Source organism: Phragmites australis, chromosome 20, assembly GCF_958298935.1.
Source record: "Phragmites australis chromosome 20, lpPhrAust1.1, whole genome shotgun sequence".
Taxonomy (NCBI): Eukaryota; Viridiplantae; Streptophyta; class Magnoliopsida; order Poales; family Poaceae; genus Phragmites; species Phragmites australis.
The window spans coordinates 7,067,088-7,083,925 of record NC_084940.1 but is presented as its reverse complement, the minus strand read 5'-3'; the positions used below and the strand labels follow the sequence as shown (position 1 = coordinate 7,083,925).

Genomic DNA, 16,838 nt, shown 5'->3' with positions numbered 1-16,838 from the left:
CTGTTTATAAAACAACGCAAGTATAATATAAAGAAATATTCCTAATTGAACTAGTACACATATGTAGCAAGGAAACAAAACATATTATGGTTTGGGGGGGGGGGGGGATACACCATCGGGAAAAGAACAATGACAGATATGAGAACAGATGGCTGTTTTTATTTAATGCCATTATCGAAAGCTTAGACTTGAGAAAGTTGAAGCTCTCAGGGTATAGATTCACATGGGAAAATTCAAAAGATAATCCCACTTTTGAAAAATTGAATAAGATCCTGTTGAGCACTGAATGGGAGCATAAATATCCTCTAGCCACTATTCAGGTTTTAAGTAGAGATATATCTGATCATACGCCATTACTACTTGACTGTGGAACCGCAACACATCATAACAACCATCAACTTTTTAAATTTGAGCTTTGTTGGTTGACCTGTGACGGTTTCTATGATCCAGCAATATATATATGGCAGAATGAAAATAAGGGTAGCACTTCAATGGAACGATGGCAAAATAAGATTAGGAGACTATGTTAATATTTGAGAGGGTGGGCAAGGAATGCCATGGAAAAGAACAGAAAAGAAAAATAAGTCATCACAAAAAAAAGGAACTGGATAAAAAGGCAGAGCATACATTGCTTCTTCCACATGAGCTTGATGTTGTACACTGCCGCAAAGAGAGGATCACACAAATGTTGTGGGAAGAGGAGATAGCTTGGTTTCAGTGCTCTAATTCAACTAAATTACTAAGGAGGATTGAAACATGAAATACTTTCAACTAGTTGCAAATGGTAAACACCGAAAAATAAGAATCTTTCAGTTGGAACATAATGACGGAATCATTCATAGGGAGAGTGAGCTAAAATAACATATAACTACATACTACAAATGTTTATTTGGACTCACAGAGAGTAATCAATTTTCGATGATTGAGACTCAACGGGAGGATATTCCTCAAGTTTCTGATGTAGAGAATACCATACTTATTGATGAGTTTATAGAGAAGGAGGTTAAGGAAGCTATATTCCAAATGGAACACAATAAAGCTCTGAGGTCAGATAGTTTCCCTCTTGAGTTTTATCAGGTATTCTGGGAAGTCATTAAAGTTGATTTGATGGCACTTTTTACTAACTTTCATAAGTGTGTGCTTCCTTTATTTAGCCTCAAATTTGGAATTATTACCTTGCTACTAAAGAGCCAAAAGGCAGCATGTATATAACATTACAGACCCATTTGCCTCTTGAATGTCAATTTTAAGATTTTTACTAAGGTTGTAATGAATAGAATAGGAGAAGTAGCACATAAGGTAATTAGACCCTCTTAGACAACCTTCATGCCCCGGCGGTATATTTTGGATGGGGTAACAATATTGCATGGAACAATCCATGAGAAGCATAAGAAAAAAATTAAATAGGGTAATTTTCAATGTCAATTTTGAGAGGACTTACGATGAAATTAAGTGGACTTTTTTACAACAGACTTTGAGATGGGGTAATTTTCAATGTCAGCAGAGTGCAATTTCGAGTCAAGTGTCGGGTCTTGAGGATTAGTGTATCTCTTTCACACTTCGACGAAGGTCTCGTGTTTTTCGCTGCGAGTTACGATGTATCTCTTTCACGATTTCACATCACAAATTGAATCATCTTGCCAAAATTGCGTCAGACGGGTGACGCCTGAGCCACACATGGCCCAAGCAGTAAACAATGTACTAGTCATAAATATACAGTGTTTTGAAAAAAAATTAGTCAAACATTTAAAACTTGCTCGTGTTTTTCGCTGCGAGTTACGATGTATCTCTTTCACGATTTCACATCACAAATTGAATCATCTTGCCAAAATTGCGTCAGACGGGTGACGCCTGAGCCACACATGGCCCAAGCAGTAAACAATGTACTAGTCATAACGAAAAATCTATCAGAGTTCCTACTGAACAAAAACAGAGTACAGTACTACTGCCACAACGAAAATCTATCAGAGTTTATGCTGCCTGGTGTACCTGCAGCTTCTATACCAACTGAAAAAGCCGTTGCTGAACAACCAGCTACTCTCTGCATGCGTTTCCCGGGAACGAGCGTCGTCAGTTGTCACCGTCTCCTCGTCAAGTTTTCTTTTGCTCAAGTCATCGCCAATTTCCCCGTCCTTTCCCACCAAGGACAACGCAGCTTCCACAGGGGATCCCATTCCGCTTCCACACGCGCTCCACCGCTTCGCCTCCTATAAGAAGCCCGGGCGCGCTCCGGCACCACCTCACCAGCTCAAACTCGTCACTTGACTAGCCACTTCCATCACCAACAGCAGTCTACGTCGTCGTCACAGTAGCCTCTAGCTCGACCCCGATGGAGTTGCCACCATGGGCGTCCTTCCTCGGCGTCGTGCTCGCCACCGTGCTGTTTCTGAAGACCGTTCTCCGGCGTAGCCGCCGCGTGTACAACCTCCCGCCGGGCCCCAAGCCGTGGCCGATCATCGGCAACCTCGACCTCATAGGCGCGCTCCCGCACCGCTCCATCCACGAGCTGTCAAAGAAGTACGGCCCGCTCATGTCCCTCCGGTTCGGGTCGTTCCCCGTCGTCGTCGGCTCGTCTGTGGAGATGGCCAAGTTCTTCCTCAAGACCCACGACGTGGTGTTCACGGACCGGCCCAAGACCGCCGCCGGCAAGTACACCACCTACAACTACCGCGACATCACCTGGTCCCCCTACGGCGCGTACTGGCGGCAGGCGCGCAAGATGTGCCTCACTGAGCTCTTCAGCGCCAAGCGGCTCGAGTCGTACGAGTACATCCGCAGCGAGGAGGTGCGCGCGCTGCTGCGCGACCTGCACGCGGCGTCCGGGTCCGGGCGCGCCGTGATGCTCAAGGACTACCTGTCCACGGTGAGCCTGAACGTGATCACGCGCATGGTGCTCGGCAAGAAATACCTGGACAAGGAGGTCGTGGCGCAGGGTGGCTCAACGGTGACCACGCCGGAGGAGTTCAAGTGGATGCTCGACGAGCTGTTCCTGCTCAACGGCGTGCTCAACATTGGCGACTCCATCCCGTGGCTCGACTGGATGGACATGCAGGGGTACATCAAGAGGATGAAGAAGCTCAGCAAGATGTTCGACCGGTTCCTGGAACACGTCTTGGAGGAGCACAGCCAGCGGAGGCTGCGCGAGGGGCGGAGCTTCGTGGCGAAGGACATGGTCGACGTGCTGCTGCAGATCGCCGACGATCCCAACCTTGAGGTCGAGCTCGACAGGGAAAGCGTCAAGGCTTTCACTCAGGTGAGTCTCAATAAATTCCTTCCTAACTGCCATATGCTAAGCTGTAGCACGATTCCGCTGCTAAACTGCAGTAAGATTCTGCTTCTATTCGTTATGTTTTACTCGCGTACAACTGCACACGTGGTCATTTTCAGATCAGGGCCATGTCTAACACGTTGCCAAAAACTCATTACCTTGGTCTATCTTGACACTTGACAGAAACAAGATCTGATTTTTCTAGGAACATAATTTTATTCCATACGTGGTCAGGCTGTCGTTTCTGAAGGGCAAAAACACATTGTTAATCCTTGTTTTCAAGTCTACCAGCCTCTACTAATTAGCTCGTTATCCTACAAGATAATTACCGTTACTTTTCATTGTCTGCCTAAAGAATCTTCAGATCCGTGGTTTGCTGACCGTGGCATCACCGCATCAGTCGTTAGAAGGAGTGATCCACTTGTCTAAACTCGTGACAGGGAAAAATTTATCGGCGATAGAATTATGATATTTCCGATTTTTCTATTTTATCAGTCGAGTCCAATAAATTTCTTTTATCACTGAAATTTTTATTTTTTTAAATTTCTACCTTGTAGCACATCATTACACACTACTATCGTATCTTTGAATCAGTGATACTCTCTTATTTCTATATTATTATATATAATTTTTTATGTTAAATGGTTTGGAGACGATTGATATTATTTTCTATAGAAATTGAGCTGTTTTTTTCTAAATTTTAACCGAAAAAATTTGTCTATCTCCGATAAAATTCCGATAAATCCGAAAATTCCGTTTATCGGTGGCCTCCGATAAATTCTGCTGCCGGTAAATAAAACCCGTGGGGATAGGCAGATAGCTGATGGCTACATCCACCAAATGCACAACTAACTGCTCAATCAGTTAATTTAGTAGGACAAGTCCCAACAAATACAGTAGGAAGAAAAGATTAGACGGCGACAGCATCATCCCCTAGTTCAACTGCGACATTGGACGCTACAGAAATGGCCACATTTCACGCGATTCTTCAATGCAAGCTATATGATCAACTTTTCAGTTTCGTTTTCCTCGTACATATACACATCAAATCAAAATTACGTGCAGGACCTCATTGCCGGCGGCACGGAGAGCTCGGCAGTCACGGTGGAGTGGGCCGTCTCGGAGCTCCTCAAGAAGCCCGAGGTGATCGCCAAGGCCACGGAGGAACTGGATCGTGTCATTGGCCGCGGCCGCTGGGTCACGGAGAAGGACATCCCCCACCTCCCCTACGTTGACGCCATCGTCAAGGAGACCATGCGGCTCCACCCGGTGGCGCCCATGCTAGTGCCCCGCCTCTCCCGCGAGGACACGTCCGTGGGCGGCTACGACATCCCCGCTGGCACGCGCGTGCTCGTCATGGTGTGGTCCATCGGCCGCGATCCCGCGCTGTGGGACGCGCCCGAGGAGTTCGCGCCGGAGCGGTTCCTCGGGAGCAAGATCGACATGAAGGGGCAGGACTACGAGCTGCTGCCGTTCGGGTCCGGCCGGCGGATGTGCCCCGGGTACAGCCTCGGCCTGAAGGTCATCCAGGTGAGCCTCGCCAACCTGCTACACGGGTTCTCGTGGAGGCTCCCCGACGATGTGACCAAGGAGGAGCTGAGCATGGAGGAGATCTTCGGGCTGTCCACGCCGCGCAAGTTCCCGCTCGAGGCCGTCGTCGAGCCCAAGCTCCCGTCCCACCTCTACGCCGAGGCTTGATGGTTGTGTCTGCTTCTTCAGTATAGTTGCCTTCCTCGCGTTGCTGTCCAGTGTCCACATGCTGGAATACTGGTTTTGTTAGGTTTTTGTCCTAGTTTGCGTCGTTTGTTGCGATGGCTCTACCTATAGTGGAACGATGGTGTAACTCAATAAGATGCTTGCTTACATATATACAAAACAGATAAATACTCCTGCTTGTCGCAGATCGAGTATATATATGATTCCTAGTGTAACAATGTACTACATGTTAAACAATGAGCTTGATCGCAGCTTCATGCTAGCAGTTAGTATCATGATAGGCCATGGTAGTTCTCCTCGATGTTCCAGGATTGCAAATAGTTGTTTCTATACTGCAAACCTAATGATGGAATGCAGCGGCCCAGCTTTACATCCGCTCCTTGCATGCAGTACAGCATCTCGTACAGCCCAGGTCGCAAAGCACATCTGAGGCGCATCTAGATTTCCGGCAACCTAACTCTTCCATCTCCATTCGTTCACTGGGCCCAATCCATACTCCTGCCTGTGATCCAGAGATCTCATATCTCACTGATATCCCCTGAGAACCGCTGCCCATGGTTTCAATCCATCGAAGAAACCAGAGTTTTTTTTTTATTTTTTTAGTTAAAATTTAAATAAATAGATTTTCGACGAAAATATTTGCAAAAGTAGGCGTCCACCGCCCTCTCAGAGGGCTGCAGCCCTCTGGGAGGGCGGGTACGGGTGCTAACCGCCCCCTGAGAGGGCGGCAAGAGGGGCTACCCGCCCTCTCAGGGGGCGGTTAGGCCCTGGGGGGGCGGTTAGCCCCTAGCCGCCCTCTCAGAGGGCGGTTAGGGGCTTTTTTCATGTAAAATTAATTTTTTTTCCCATTTTATCCTATAAAAATGTATTATTTTTGTAATTGAAGAAAAAAAAAGAAGGGGTGTAAGAAAATTAAGAAATTAAATTTGGAGTAGGTTATGTAATAACGGGAGGAAAAAATCAGTAATTAGTAGTTGCAGCATTTTACGTGGGTATGGGGTGCGAACGAGGACAAACATAGTATTGAACACATGGTGAAAACATTACAATACACTGTAACCGCGACGACACGATGAGGAAACAAAGGTGGCATGTACGGTTCGCACTAAGACCTACTTATTAGTGCGTCGATCCTAATCATAACATGCCTTAGGGAAGGAAAGTATGTCGGGTTACATTAGGTACTATCTACTGCGTGCATCTAGGATACTTTCCCTTTCGGAGGGCATCGGGACCTGCCGCCTTAGCACGGCGGGCTCTCTCCCGCTTCCTTTCCCTCTCAGCCTCTCGAGCCTGAGCCACGGTACGGTCGTGCGCCGCCTTCCTCATGCGCTCTTCTTCCTCCCGCTTGAGCCGAAGTTCCTCTTGCTGTTGCTCGTACTCCCGACGTGCGTACGCTTCCCTTCTTCACCTCATGTTCATGTCGACCCACAGCTTCTGTGAGTCATTTTGCTCATTGTCGAGCCACTGAATAAAATCACAGAGCGGTGGAGGGGACTGAACAAATGGAACAAGATGAGCGGTTAGTAAAAGAGGGTGCGTAATCGGAAGAGATGAGGCGGATATCTGTTACCGTACCGGTCGATAACCAGTTGTTGCATGGCGAGGCTTGTCATACTCGTAGTTGGCACACATGAAGAAGCGTAGTCTATAGGTGTATGAGATGTCCTGCGACTCGCGGAGCTTACAAAGGTCACCACAGAAGCACATTGGTGGTTCGAGACCTTCAGGTACGGTAGTCCCCCAATGTTTCTTTGGTGGGCTCGATGGAGCTGAGGAAGATATTGCACTTGAGAGATATGAGAAATGAGCGATGCTTCTCCGTGAGGAGGTTTGGCTATTTATAGTTGGGGGAGGCAGGAGTATTGGATTCGCTCTTAAAGAAAGGAGTGAGGGCATGGGCGTAGCTGGCGGGAGGAGCATCGGATTCCATCTTGAAGAATGGGAAAGTTTTGTCGTTACCCATGGTCAGAGATTCCACGTTTATTGGTACCCGTGTTGTCATTTACTGATTTGAAAAAGCTGGGTAGTGTTGTCACATCTTGTCACAAGCCTGCGGCAGGAGGCATGTGTTGTCAAGTCATGGTTAAGTTTAGTGCTGTGGTCACTTGTTCATTGAACGTGTCTGAATATGAAATGCATTTACGAAATGCTAAGTCGACCATACAAAGTGAACGTGTCTGAATATGAAATGCATTTACGAAATGCTAAGTCGACCATACAAAGTGAACGTGTCTTAATACATATGAGCACATCACGAAGCGAATATGCATATGTTAGTTAAAAAAATGTAAAATGCTACTCATGCCTCCCTCGTTGCCGTCGTCCGTGCGCCCCATCGTGGTCCCGATGCCGCTGGTTAACCCTCACGTGACCCCTGGAGTAGGTGAGGGGGTCAGGTGGGCCGACGTGTCTGGTAGGCCTAGTAGGGACCACCGGTGTTGAGGGCTCGTCGTGTGTGGGCTGGGTCCGAAGTGGTGCACTGGAAACCTGGGACCGTTGAAGGACGTCATAGTCAGGTGTGCCCCCGAAGAAGTCACGGACGATGTCGTATGCGGTGTCGGGGCCAGCCTCCTCCTGACTAGGGTAGGAGGACTGTGAAGGCTCGGCAGGCGTCCATGTGTACTAGCTGGAGGAGCCTGTGAACAAATAATCACGTTAGATACGAACAATATGGTATTGAAAGTAGTAGTAAAAAATATATAATTGTACCTGCGTGGTACGACGGTGCAGCAGAAGAAGGCCACGCTGACGTGCCGTAGTACGTTGCGAGTGGGGGGTAGGGTGTGGGGCCGCCGAAGACGGACCGGCCTCGTCACCGAAGTAACCTGAGCACAGTTCTAACTTATTTTGCTGAAAGTACTAGAAATTAGGAAGAAGGGTTCCCGGAGTACCTGACTGTGGACGTACATGGCTCAATCTGCGAGGCTGCGTCGAGACTTGTGCAGACAGACCTAATGAATGTTTAATAACAATAAGTAAAGGATATTGATCAATATTATTCAAAAGTATAATTCGTACCATGTTGCTCGGACCCTCCAAGACGTGATAGAAGGGGTCGTGTGGGTGCCGACACTGAAGAACGTCGGTGCACGTCTGACGGCCGAGACGACTCAGCGTGTATACCACTCGTCCTGGGAGGCGGCCCTGCTACATCTGTGGTAGATCGGCAGGAGGTGAGCTTCAGGGCGCGCGTCGTCTTGTCAAAAACCCGTCTAATGAAGCTCGCAACATCCGACACACTTAGGTGATACCCTTGTCGGACGCGGTCCATGGCAGCAGCTGCATCCCTATTTACATCATAAATGATATCTGTCTGCGGATACGAACAAAAGTGAACAATTAAAGTATACGGTTATGTTCATTCAATATGGAGTACGGACTTCAAAAAGTGACTTACTGCTAAAGCGGCGTCCTCATCCCAATGCACCGGGTATGTCTCCGTTGTCGATGCGACGTGGCCCCGGACATCCTCAGGGGTGTAGGTGACACGAGTCTGCGTACGAGGTACGTACCACCGTAGGTACTCCCTGAAGTTTCCCTCGGTGTGGGGACGCGCCTCATCAATGACGTCCTGTAGCGCGTGGGCCCATGTTGCCACGTAAGGGGCCAAGCGGTCCGCCCAGAGGTGGCCAGCTGGCTGGCCTTTCCGCGTGTACCTGCATTCAAACCACGGTAAATGTAAGTCGAACTGAAACGAAGGTTGCTCAAACTAAAATTTTTCAAATGTACCTGTGGACGTGCAAGGGGACTGTACGGATGGGGACGAGCGGGAATGCCTGGTGACGGCGAAACTGCCGCATGACGCGCTGCGGTGAGTACTCTTTGACGTAGATGTCGAAGACAAGGGGCGCCTTGGTGAGCCAGTACTCCTCGTCGCGGGTGCACAAGGGTGACAATCCCAACCCTGCACGTGTATGCACGGACCGAGCGTTGTATGGCTCCCATACCACATCGTTAGGACGTAGCCTGTCAAACTGGGTACGAAAATGCTCGTACGCGCTGCGAGGCTGCTCGTGGGCCCAGTGTGGCTGAGTGACAAACATCAATACAGATATTTAGAGACTAACATAGTACGAACGAAACTGTTAATGTAAATTACGTACCCGTCGACGACACCACAGCGAGGCCATTGTCGGCGCGTCCTCGTCCATCTCGCCGTACCACTCCTCTGGGTACGGTGAGCGATCCACCACCGGCCTGCCTATGGCGAAATGCTCGTACGACCATAGCTGAAGAAGAAGTGGACACTCGGCAAAAGTGGCTAGCGCCTCCTTCTTCGTGCATGCGTCGCAGAGCGCCCGATACGTCGCAGCAAGAACAGCTGATGCCCAGCTGAACTGCGGTACGTCCTCTGCATCAGCGTCCGCTATCGACCGGGCGTACGGCATAAGGGTCCTCGTAACCAGGTGGCCTTGGCCACTAGTGAACATCACCCACCCAAACAACCAAAGGAGGTAGGCCTCCAAATGTCTAGAGACCGCGTATGCGTTGGCTTGCGGGTGGATGTACGCCGGCTGCATATATGACTGGTGTGAGAAAGAATAATTACGACATAATTTGTTAGTAATCGATAGGTTGCATGTTACCGTACCTGGAACTGTAGGATCCACTTCTTCGTTGGCCCTCGTGCATCGGATAAGAACTCTGGCACGTAGGGGGGTGCATCCGCCTTGCGCTCCACCGGCCCAAATCGCTGATGCATGTCGTTCATCCAGTCAGCCTGCATATCGATCACCCCAACCGCAGCTCCCGCGCAAGGAAGGCCTAAGAGGTAGGAGACGTCCTGCAGGGTCGGGGTCATCTCTCCGCACGGTAGGTGGAACGTATGTGTCTCCGGCCTCCAACGATCGACCAGTGCTGCTATCAGCGACCGATCGAAGTAGAAACGACGGGCCGCAACCTCGGGGTTCTCCGTCGCTCGGGCCTCGACCAGCCGGCAAAGCGGTAGGAGTCCGGCCGCTCCCAACCTATAAGTATTGCAGTACATCAATAATATGTAACAACAGCAGCGAAATGATATGTAACAACAGCAGCTTTTCTAAGTACCTGTGGGTCCAGCGCTCGTCTACCGTCAGCAGCTCTCCGAGGCCTCGTGGGCGAAACACTCCTAGCTCTGTCTGGTGCTCAGCGGATAAGAAGCCGCGATGCTTCTTGTCCAAGGCAGCGTCCAAAAGCTCCGGGGTCGAAGGCTGAGCCATCTCTGCATTTGAAAGACATGTACATTAATACATTGATAAATAAATACAAGAACAATATACTTCGAATGCAAATTAAATATATGCGAAATTAACACATTAAACTGGTACAAAACTAGCTGACCTAGACAACAGGTGCATCACCGCCTGCACTTTTGGGACAATATTTGTAAGTGTGACCTACTTCATTGCACTGACTGCATCACTTAATCCTAGGGCCAGCCTCAGATTCATCCATATCGTTACGAATCCGCCGAGATTGTCTTCGGCCCGGTGCGTTCTTCATCTTTCCCAAATCGGGCACATATATTCTTGAAGGCCCTGGGTTACTTGTAAAAGTGTCAACAATGCCGTAACCATACAGCTCCTGGTTTCAGGTGTTCAGTACTTGATCTTTCATGAAATATTGTGACACATATTGCCTTGGAAGCATATGGTGCTCCACGCACGCAGCTATGACGTGTGTACAAGGTTTGTGGAGTAATTGTGGCTTCTGACAACTACATATGCATGTCCCACACCTTAGCACACACTCTTGAACATGCCGCTCACGTATACCCCCCTCCGACCCTTATCCCGACACAGGACACTGAACCTGTGCTCTGCTGTGCCCTCTTGATTTGCGCGATGCATGTGGGCCTTCCTATTTGCCTTCTCCATGTACTCACATAGCATCCGGCCATAAAGCATACGATTGTCTTCCATTACAACCTTAGCAGCTGCATACCGATCAATGAAGTACTTGCAGGTGCCATGCAAAATGCCTTCTACAATTCCAACTAGTGGTAGGGACCTCATTCCTCGCATGACCCAGTTATAAACCTCTGCAAGGTTTGTAGTCATTACTCCATACCTGGCACCACCACTGTCGTACAGCAGAGCCCATTTTTCATTCGGCTCATTGCGTATCCACTGTGAAAAGCTCCTAATAGATGAGCCCGATCTCCTTACAATCTGCGGAGTATCGGTTGGGATAGGACCGAGAGCTATTGGTTCCTCACCGTTAGGTGCGGCCTCCGCAGTTTGTTTAAGAGTCAGTTCATCAAGTCTTGCCCATAATGCATTGAACTTACGTTGCTGGTTCTGACTGCACAACTTCTTGAAGAGCTTCATTACCTCTTTGTTTTTAAACTGTCTGTAGAAGTTTGCACCCATATGGCGCATAAACCACCTGCTTTTGAGATCTGGCCACTGTACTGGTACACCCCGTCGCACGCTACCGTGTTGCATATCCAGCAAAATCTGCAACAATCCTGCATGTCTATCATGCATGAGACACACATCTGGTCGGTCAAGAATAATTGCATGCTTCACCCGCTCTAGGAACCAATACCAGCTGTCCCCATTCTCACTCTCCACGAACGCAAACCCTAGTGGCAGGACTTGGTTGTTACCGTCGACCCCTATTGCAGACAATATCTACCCTTTGTACTTTCCAGTTATGAATGTTCCATCTAGGCATATGATGGGTCGGCAATATCTAAATGCTTTGATAGTTACACCGAATGCAAAGAAAGCACGCTGCAACACTCTTTTTCCGCTGTACTTCACATCAGTAGAGGGGTAATACTTGATATCATAGTAACTGCCTGGATTTCTTGCACAAATTGTGGTTAATTAACGAGGTAGATTGTGATACGAATCTTCATATGTACCGAACCTCATCTCAATAGCCTTTTGTTCCGCCCTCCATGCCTTCGCATAATTTATTGTGTACTGGAACCTTTGCTCAATAGCACGGATTATTGATCGTGGCTCATACCTTAGGTTATCCACAATCTCTCCGTACATAACATTTGCAATGAAAGCAGAAGACAGGTTCCGGTGGGCGAACTCTATTTCCTCAATATGACAATTATGTTCCTTAACTATTGAGCATTGCCAGTAGTCTGCCCATTTCCCTCTGAATGCGTGCACCCGCCAAGGGCACTGAGGAACCAAGCACTTCACATCGTACTCTCTTTTACTTGATTTAACAACCTTGAATTGCCGACGAAGAGACAACGACCAGAATTTCACTGCATCAATAACTGCCTCTTTTGTAGGGTACATAGCACCCTGTGACACCTTATTCTCATGGTACTGCCACGGTGTCTGGTCAGCCTCGCTAACCACCAACTTCAAAAATTCTTGATCCCGCCACTCTGCAGGAACTGGAGCATTACCCTCCTCATCAGAAGAATCCCCATCGGCAAGACCTTCCTCCAACTCTTCATCCTCCAAATCCATATCTTCGATGATGCTAGGGATGTGCTCCCCTTCATCGGCTACACCCATCGGCTGCAGCTCTGGAACATCACCAACCTCCTCCCTGGACTCTACATTAGCCGCCTCTGACTCATCTTCCACTGCCTCACTTGGTTCTGCTACTGCTTCTACAGAGTTCACCTCATTTTGATCTTTCAGGTACGGCTCAGCTAATAAAACAAGCGACAGGTCACGTTCACAGCATATATCTACATACTGCCTCCAAGTTGATGTGGCTTCGATGGGAACGAGCTCACCAAAGTATCCATGACTAGCACGGCTCAGAACAGCTTTCAACTTCAGCTCATATTGCTGCGGATCCAGTTGGAAAAACCGCATGAGCCATTTGCACACACCCACAATAGTCTTCTCATTAGCCTTACTAAGCCCCTTCATAACTTGACGAAATTCAGAGAGATCTACACCGTTGAGACCGTACATAATTTCACCCTCACCATAATATATCTGAAAAATTAATTTATCTGCCATTCCTGAAAACACCCGCAACCATAACACATGTTAAGACAACAAACTATATTTCTGATTATCGGATAAAATAGTTTTTAAATGCTACCCTAGGTTCGCAAATTATTATCTACTGTTGACTCATACGTCCGCATGTACAAGTAATATACTATAAACTATATACTACAAATAACATACTGAAAATAATATACTAAAAATAATATACTACAGGTAACAAATTGAAAATAATATACTAAAAATAATATTCTATATTGAACTATTATCGTACAATTTTCTAACTAAATTTGACAATTTTCTAAACCCTAGATCATAAATATTTAAAATCTATATCATATACTACTACTGCACTAATTAACAACAATAAAAAGGATAAAAAGATTTACCTGAATTTTTTTTTCAAATCCGCGGCCCAAATGCAGCAGGGCTTCGCCGATCTCTCTTCCTCCCTCTCCTCTCCTCTCTTCTCCTCTCTCTTCTCAACTTTTCTTTTTTCCCGAATTTTATGGTTTTTTCCTCATTTTTCGGGATTTTTATAGACTCCAGGGCGCGGGGGGCCGGCGCGGGACGGCGGGCGGGAGGAGCCCTTACCGCCCCCTGAGAGGGCGGTAAGGAGCTTGAGGGGGTGGTAAGCCTGTGGGGCCCGGGCGGGAAGCCTACCGCCCTCTCAAGGGGCGGTTAGCACCCGTACCCGCCCTCTCAGAGGGTTGCAGCCCCCTGAGAGGGCGGTGGACGGCTACTTTTACAAATATTTTCGTCGGGAATCTATTTATTTAAATTTTAACTAAAAAAATATAAAAATAAAAAAACTCCAAAAAACCATACCCAATGCATTGGGCCCAGACCAGCCCCTCCCAAATTGCAAAACCAAAAGTATCCACACGCACGCGCGCAGGCATGCAGTCACGCACGCACGCACTAGTAACACCAGAAACCGTACACCCGTTCGAATGCACGTGCACGCTCCGTGCCGCTTGCCGCTGGGGACTGCCAGAGCCAGACCAAACCAACGCGCGATGCGTGAAGTTACTGCAGCGCGCCACACACCCCCACCACAAGCTGGCCATGCCATACACACGAGAATCACTGCTCTGTCTGTCCATGAGTCCATCGGTGCGTGAAACAGATACATAAAGCGGCTTGATCCGTCGTATGCCATAAACCGGGCAGGTTAGAATCACAGAGATGCTATATTTGAGGTGTCTGAAAATAGCTTTTGTTTCACTCGCCGTACCGTAGCCTTTTGTTTGATACCTGGTTAAATGGTATTAGGAAGGATTTGAAACCGAAAGTCCTGCTAGGGGCGGCGGCTGTATACTGGTCGTTTTGGTTATGCAGGAATGATATGGTTTTTGACAAAAGATATATTTCATCTCCTTTGCAGGTTGTCTACCTATGTACACACTGGCTCTGTACCTGGGCAATTTTGCAGAAGCCAGATTATCGGGCCATGGTTATGGAGGCTTGTTAGTATTTGGAGAGGATGGTCAAGGATTGTTTTATCCAGGTGTATGGGTGGCGGTCTAGATGGTCAATCGGGTCGTCATAGCATCTCTAGTCTTTGTTGGTTTTAATGTCTTTGTCTTTTGTTTTGGCTGTGTGCAGCTTTTGCAGAGGCCGGAAGGTTTCTCAGATTTATTGTATCACCTGGATGTAATTCTCTGAGAGTAATAAAATCTTCCTTTATCGAAAAAAATCCGACCGTCCACAACAAGTGAGGTATTGTTCATCTTCTTCATCTCCGTTCGTTTTGTTACTTTTGCTCGCTCGCTCGCCCCTCCCGCCTCCAACCATCTCCGGTGGCATCCCAGCTATTGAATTTGCAGCCATCGCCCTCGCCACGCTAACGTAGCTCAACCAGGTCATCTCTGCACCACCGCCGCCCACCTTTCCCGCACCGGCGGCTAGCTAGGCCTCTCAACCATGCAGCGAGGGGCGACCAGCATGTCGGGCGAGGCTGCAAGCTGGAGGACTCGTGGCTGCCGCTTCTGCTCCACTGGCGTTCATCGATTCTGTGCAAGCTAGACGAAGGCCGAGCGTTGATGCCCTGTGCCTTCTGCCGCTAGTTTATGTTTGGATGGAAAAGTCTAACGTGTTGATTCTGATGACTGATTGTGATTCTGTTAACTCCGTGCTAATATAGATATGCATCTCCCAGTTCATTTATGCCGATGCCCCCTCGACAACCAGCGCAAGTACTGAGCTTATGTATCATTTCTTGCAATTTTATTGATTCTGATCATTCGATTGCAATTTGCTAAAATTTACTCAAGCATATCAGGATTCATATCTACAGTAATAATGTATTTTTAGCACTATTTTTCTTCGTTTGATTCTACCAGGTCAAATGATACCAAATAGAAAACCGGATGCGAAGTGAATATAACTAGGAAAGGGTGACTTATGTGAAAAATAAGTTAAGAAGTAAAATAGAGAATCAATATATGAATGATTGATTTGACATATTTATTGAGCGGGGTTCTTTTTGCAAGTTTAGGATAATTACCATAAAGTTATATTATAATTTCAGTTTATATATTACCATTATTATGAATAATTTAAACTTTGGATCTTGTCATTGTTTAATATTTATGGTTATCAAAAATAATTAGCTACACAATATAATATGTATATCTAACTTGAAAATTTTGTGCCCATCACTGCACTTGCCCCTGCCCATTCTCCGCCACCCGCAGTTGTCGATGTCCCCACCCCATCATGCTCGCAATTGTGGCCAAAATACGCGATTCTACAGCGCATGAACAGTAACAGCAGTGCGTTTGAATTTTGCTTTCCCTCTTTTTTAAAACGGTGGTCTTCTGTTACTCCAAAAATTTTAAAACTTTTTTTACGTGTTCCATACTACATGTGCAACCCATTTTAATTGGATTCACCGAAAAGTCCTTTGTATATTTAAAACTAAAATTCTCCAAAAAATACTATTTTATAACTTGTAATAATTGTTAGTGTCTCAAATAAATTCTCAAAAATCTAGGAAAATTCACCAATATTCTTCTTATGTGATGGAATAATTTCTAAAATTATTTCTAGCCCTAGTTTAGTAAATGAAGCATTACAAAGGAATTCATTTTTTTATCATATAAACTAGGGCTGAAAATAATTTTATAAATTAGTCCATCATATAAGAAGAATATTAGTGAATTTTTATAGATTTTTGGGAATTTATTTGAGACACTAATAATTATTACAAGTTATAAAAGTAGTCTTTTTGGAGATTTTTAATTTTAAATATACAAAGGATTTTTCGGTGAATCCAATTAAAATGGGTTGCACATGGATTATGAAATACGTAAAAAAAAAAATTTAAAATTTTTGGAGTAACAGAAGATCACCGTTTTGAAAAAGAGGGAAACCGAAATTCAAACGCACGGCTGTGACGGTTCATGCATGGTACTGTTCATGACCGTGCATGTGCCGAACATGGCAGCTTAGCCCATTTTCGGTATATCCTGTGCCGAATACGGTACTACAGTGTTATTTTCGGTACATCGTGTGTCGAATATGGTATTTTTGATGTACGGTATATCGAAAGTTAATTTTTGGTAAACGAGGTGACGAATATGAATACTAAAATTATAAATACGATAATATATTGTCTATTTCGATAAATACGATCGTGTATGTTATCTAACTTTATATTTTTGCCCCTCCGCCACCTCGCTACCCCACCATCATCAGTTTGCGTTACCTCGCATGACCTCCCTCTAAGCTGGCAGCGCCGAAATTATTGTTGGAAATAGAACCCGCATCACTAATCCTTATGAAATCGTCGTCACTGAAGAACAACGCAAAATCAAGCAATGTAGCCTAGGAAGCGTGGTAGAATTAGGATTGCAAACTTCACAGTCGCACGCGGCAGGGGATTCACGTGGATGCCTGGACCGCTCTGTACCGCGGTATGCCGC

At 46.7% G+C, this 16,838-nt stretch overlaps 2 protein-coding genes and 1 long non-coding RNA gene across 3 annotated transcripts; 1 reads left to right on the top strand and 2 right to left on the bottom strand.

The window, feature by feature from the left end:
* Positions 1-2,228: 2,228 nt before the first annotated feature.
* LOC133902173 (trimethyltridecatetraene synthase-like) lies at positions 2,229-5,246 on the top strand. The gene is made up of 2 exons (XM_062343769.1): positions 2,229-3,253; positions 4,334-5,246. The coding sequence occupies exons 1-2, from the start codon at positions 2,330-2,332 to the stop codon at positions 4,964-4,966; spliced, it is 1,557 nt and encodes a 518-aa protein (XP_062199753.1). The 5' UTR covers positions 2,229-2,329; the 3' UTR covers positions 4,967-5,246.
* Positions 5,247-7,710: 2,464 nt separating this feature from the next.
* On the bottom strand, positions 7,711-8,073 carry LOC133901619 (uncharacterized). Its single transcript, XR_009906742.1, has 3 exons — positions 8,006-8,073; positions 7,879-7,938; positions 7,711-7,812 (listed from the first exon to the last, which is right to left on the bottom strand). It is a non-coding gene; the product is annotated as an uncharacterized LOC133901619 (long non-coding RNA).
* Positions 8,074-8,227: 154 nt separating this feature from the next.
* On the bottom strand, positions 8,228-9,334 carry LOC133901415 (serine/threonine-protein phosphatase 7 long form homolog). The gene is made up of 3 exons (XM_062342792.1): positions 9,091-9,334; positions 8,725-9,015; positions 8,228-8,266 (listed from the first exon to the last, which is right to left on the bottom strand). The coding sequence occupies exons 1-3, from the start codon at positions 9,136-9,138 to the stop codon at positions 8,228-8,230; spliced, it is 378 nt and encodes a 125-aa protein (XP_062198776.1). The 5' UTR covers positions 9,139-9,334.
* Between the last annotated feature and the right edge of the window lie 7,504 nt (positions 9,335-16,838).

What these genes read in the sequence shown, in the direction of transcription:
- LOC133901415 (XM_062342792.1), bottom strand. Translation starts at nt 9,138, where the DNA reads ATGGACGAGGACGCGCCGACAATGGCCTCGCTGTGGTGTCGTCGACGG. An exon ending in CGCTGTGGTGTCGTCGACGG is followed by an intron (nt 9,016 to 9,090) that starts GTACGTAATTTA and finishes TTTGTCACTCAG; the next exon opens with CCACACTGGGCCCACGAGCA. An exon ending in TCCGTACAGTCCCCTTGCAC is followed by an intron (nt 8,267 to 8,724) that starts GTCCACAGGTAC and finishes ATAGGGATGCAG; the next exon opens with CTGCTGCCATGGACCGCGTC.
- LOC133902173 (XM_062343769.1), top strand. Translation starts at nt 2,330, where the DNA reads ATGGAGTTGCCACCATGGGCGTCCTTCCTCGGCGTCGTGCTCGCCACC. An exon ending in GCGTCAAGGCTTTCACTCAG is followed by an intron (nt 3,254 to 4,333) that starts GTGAGTCTCAAT and finishes AATTACGTGCAG; the next exon opens with GACCTCATTGCCGGCGGCAC.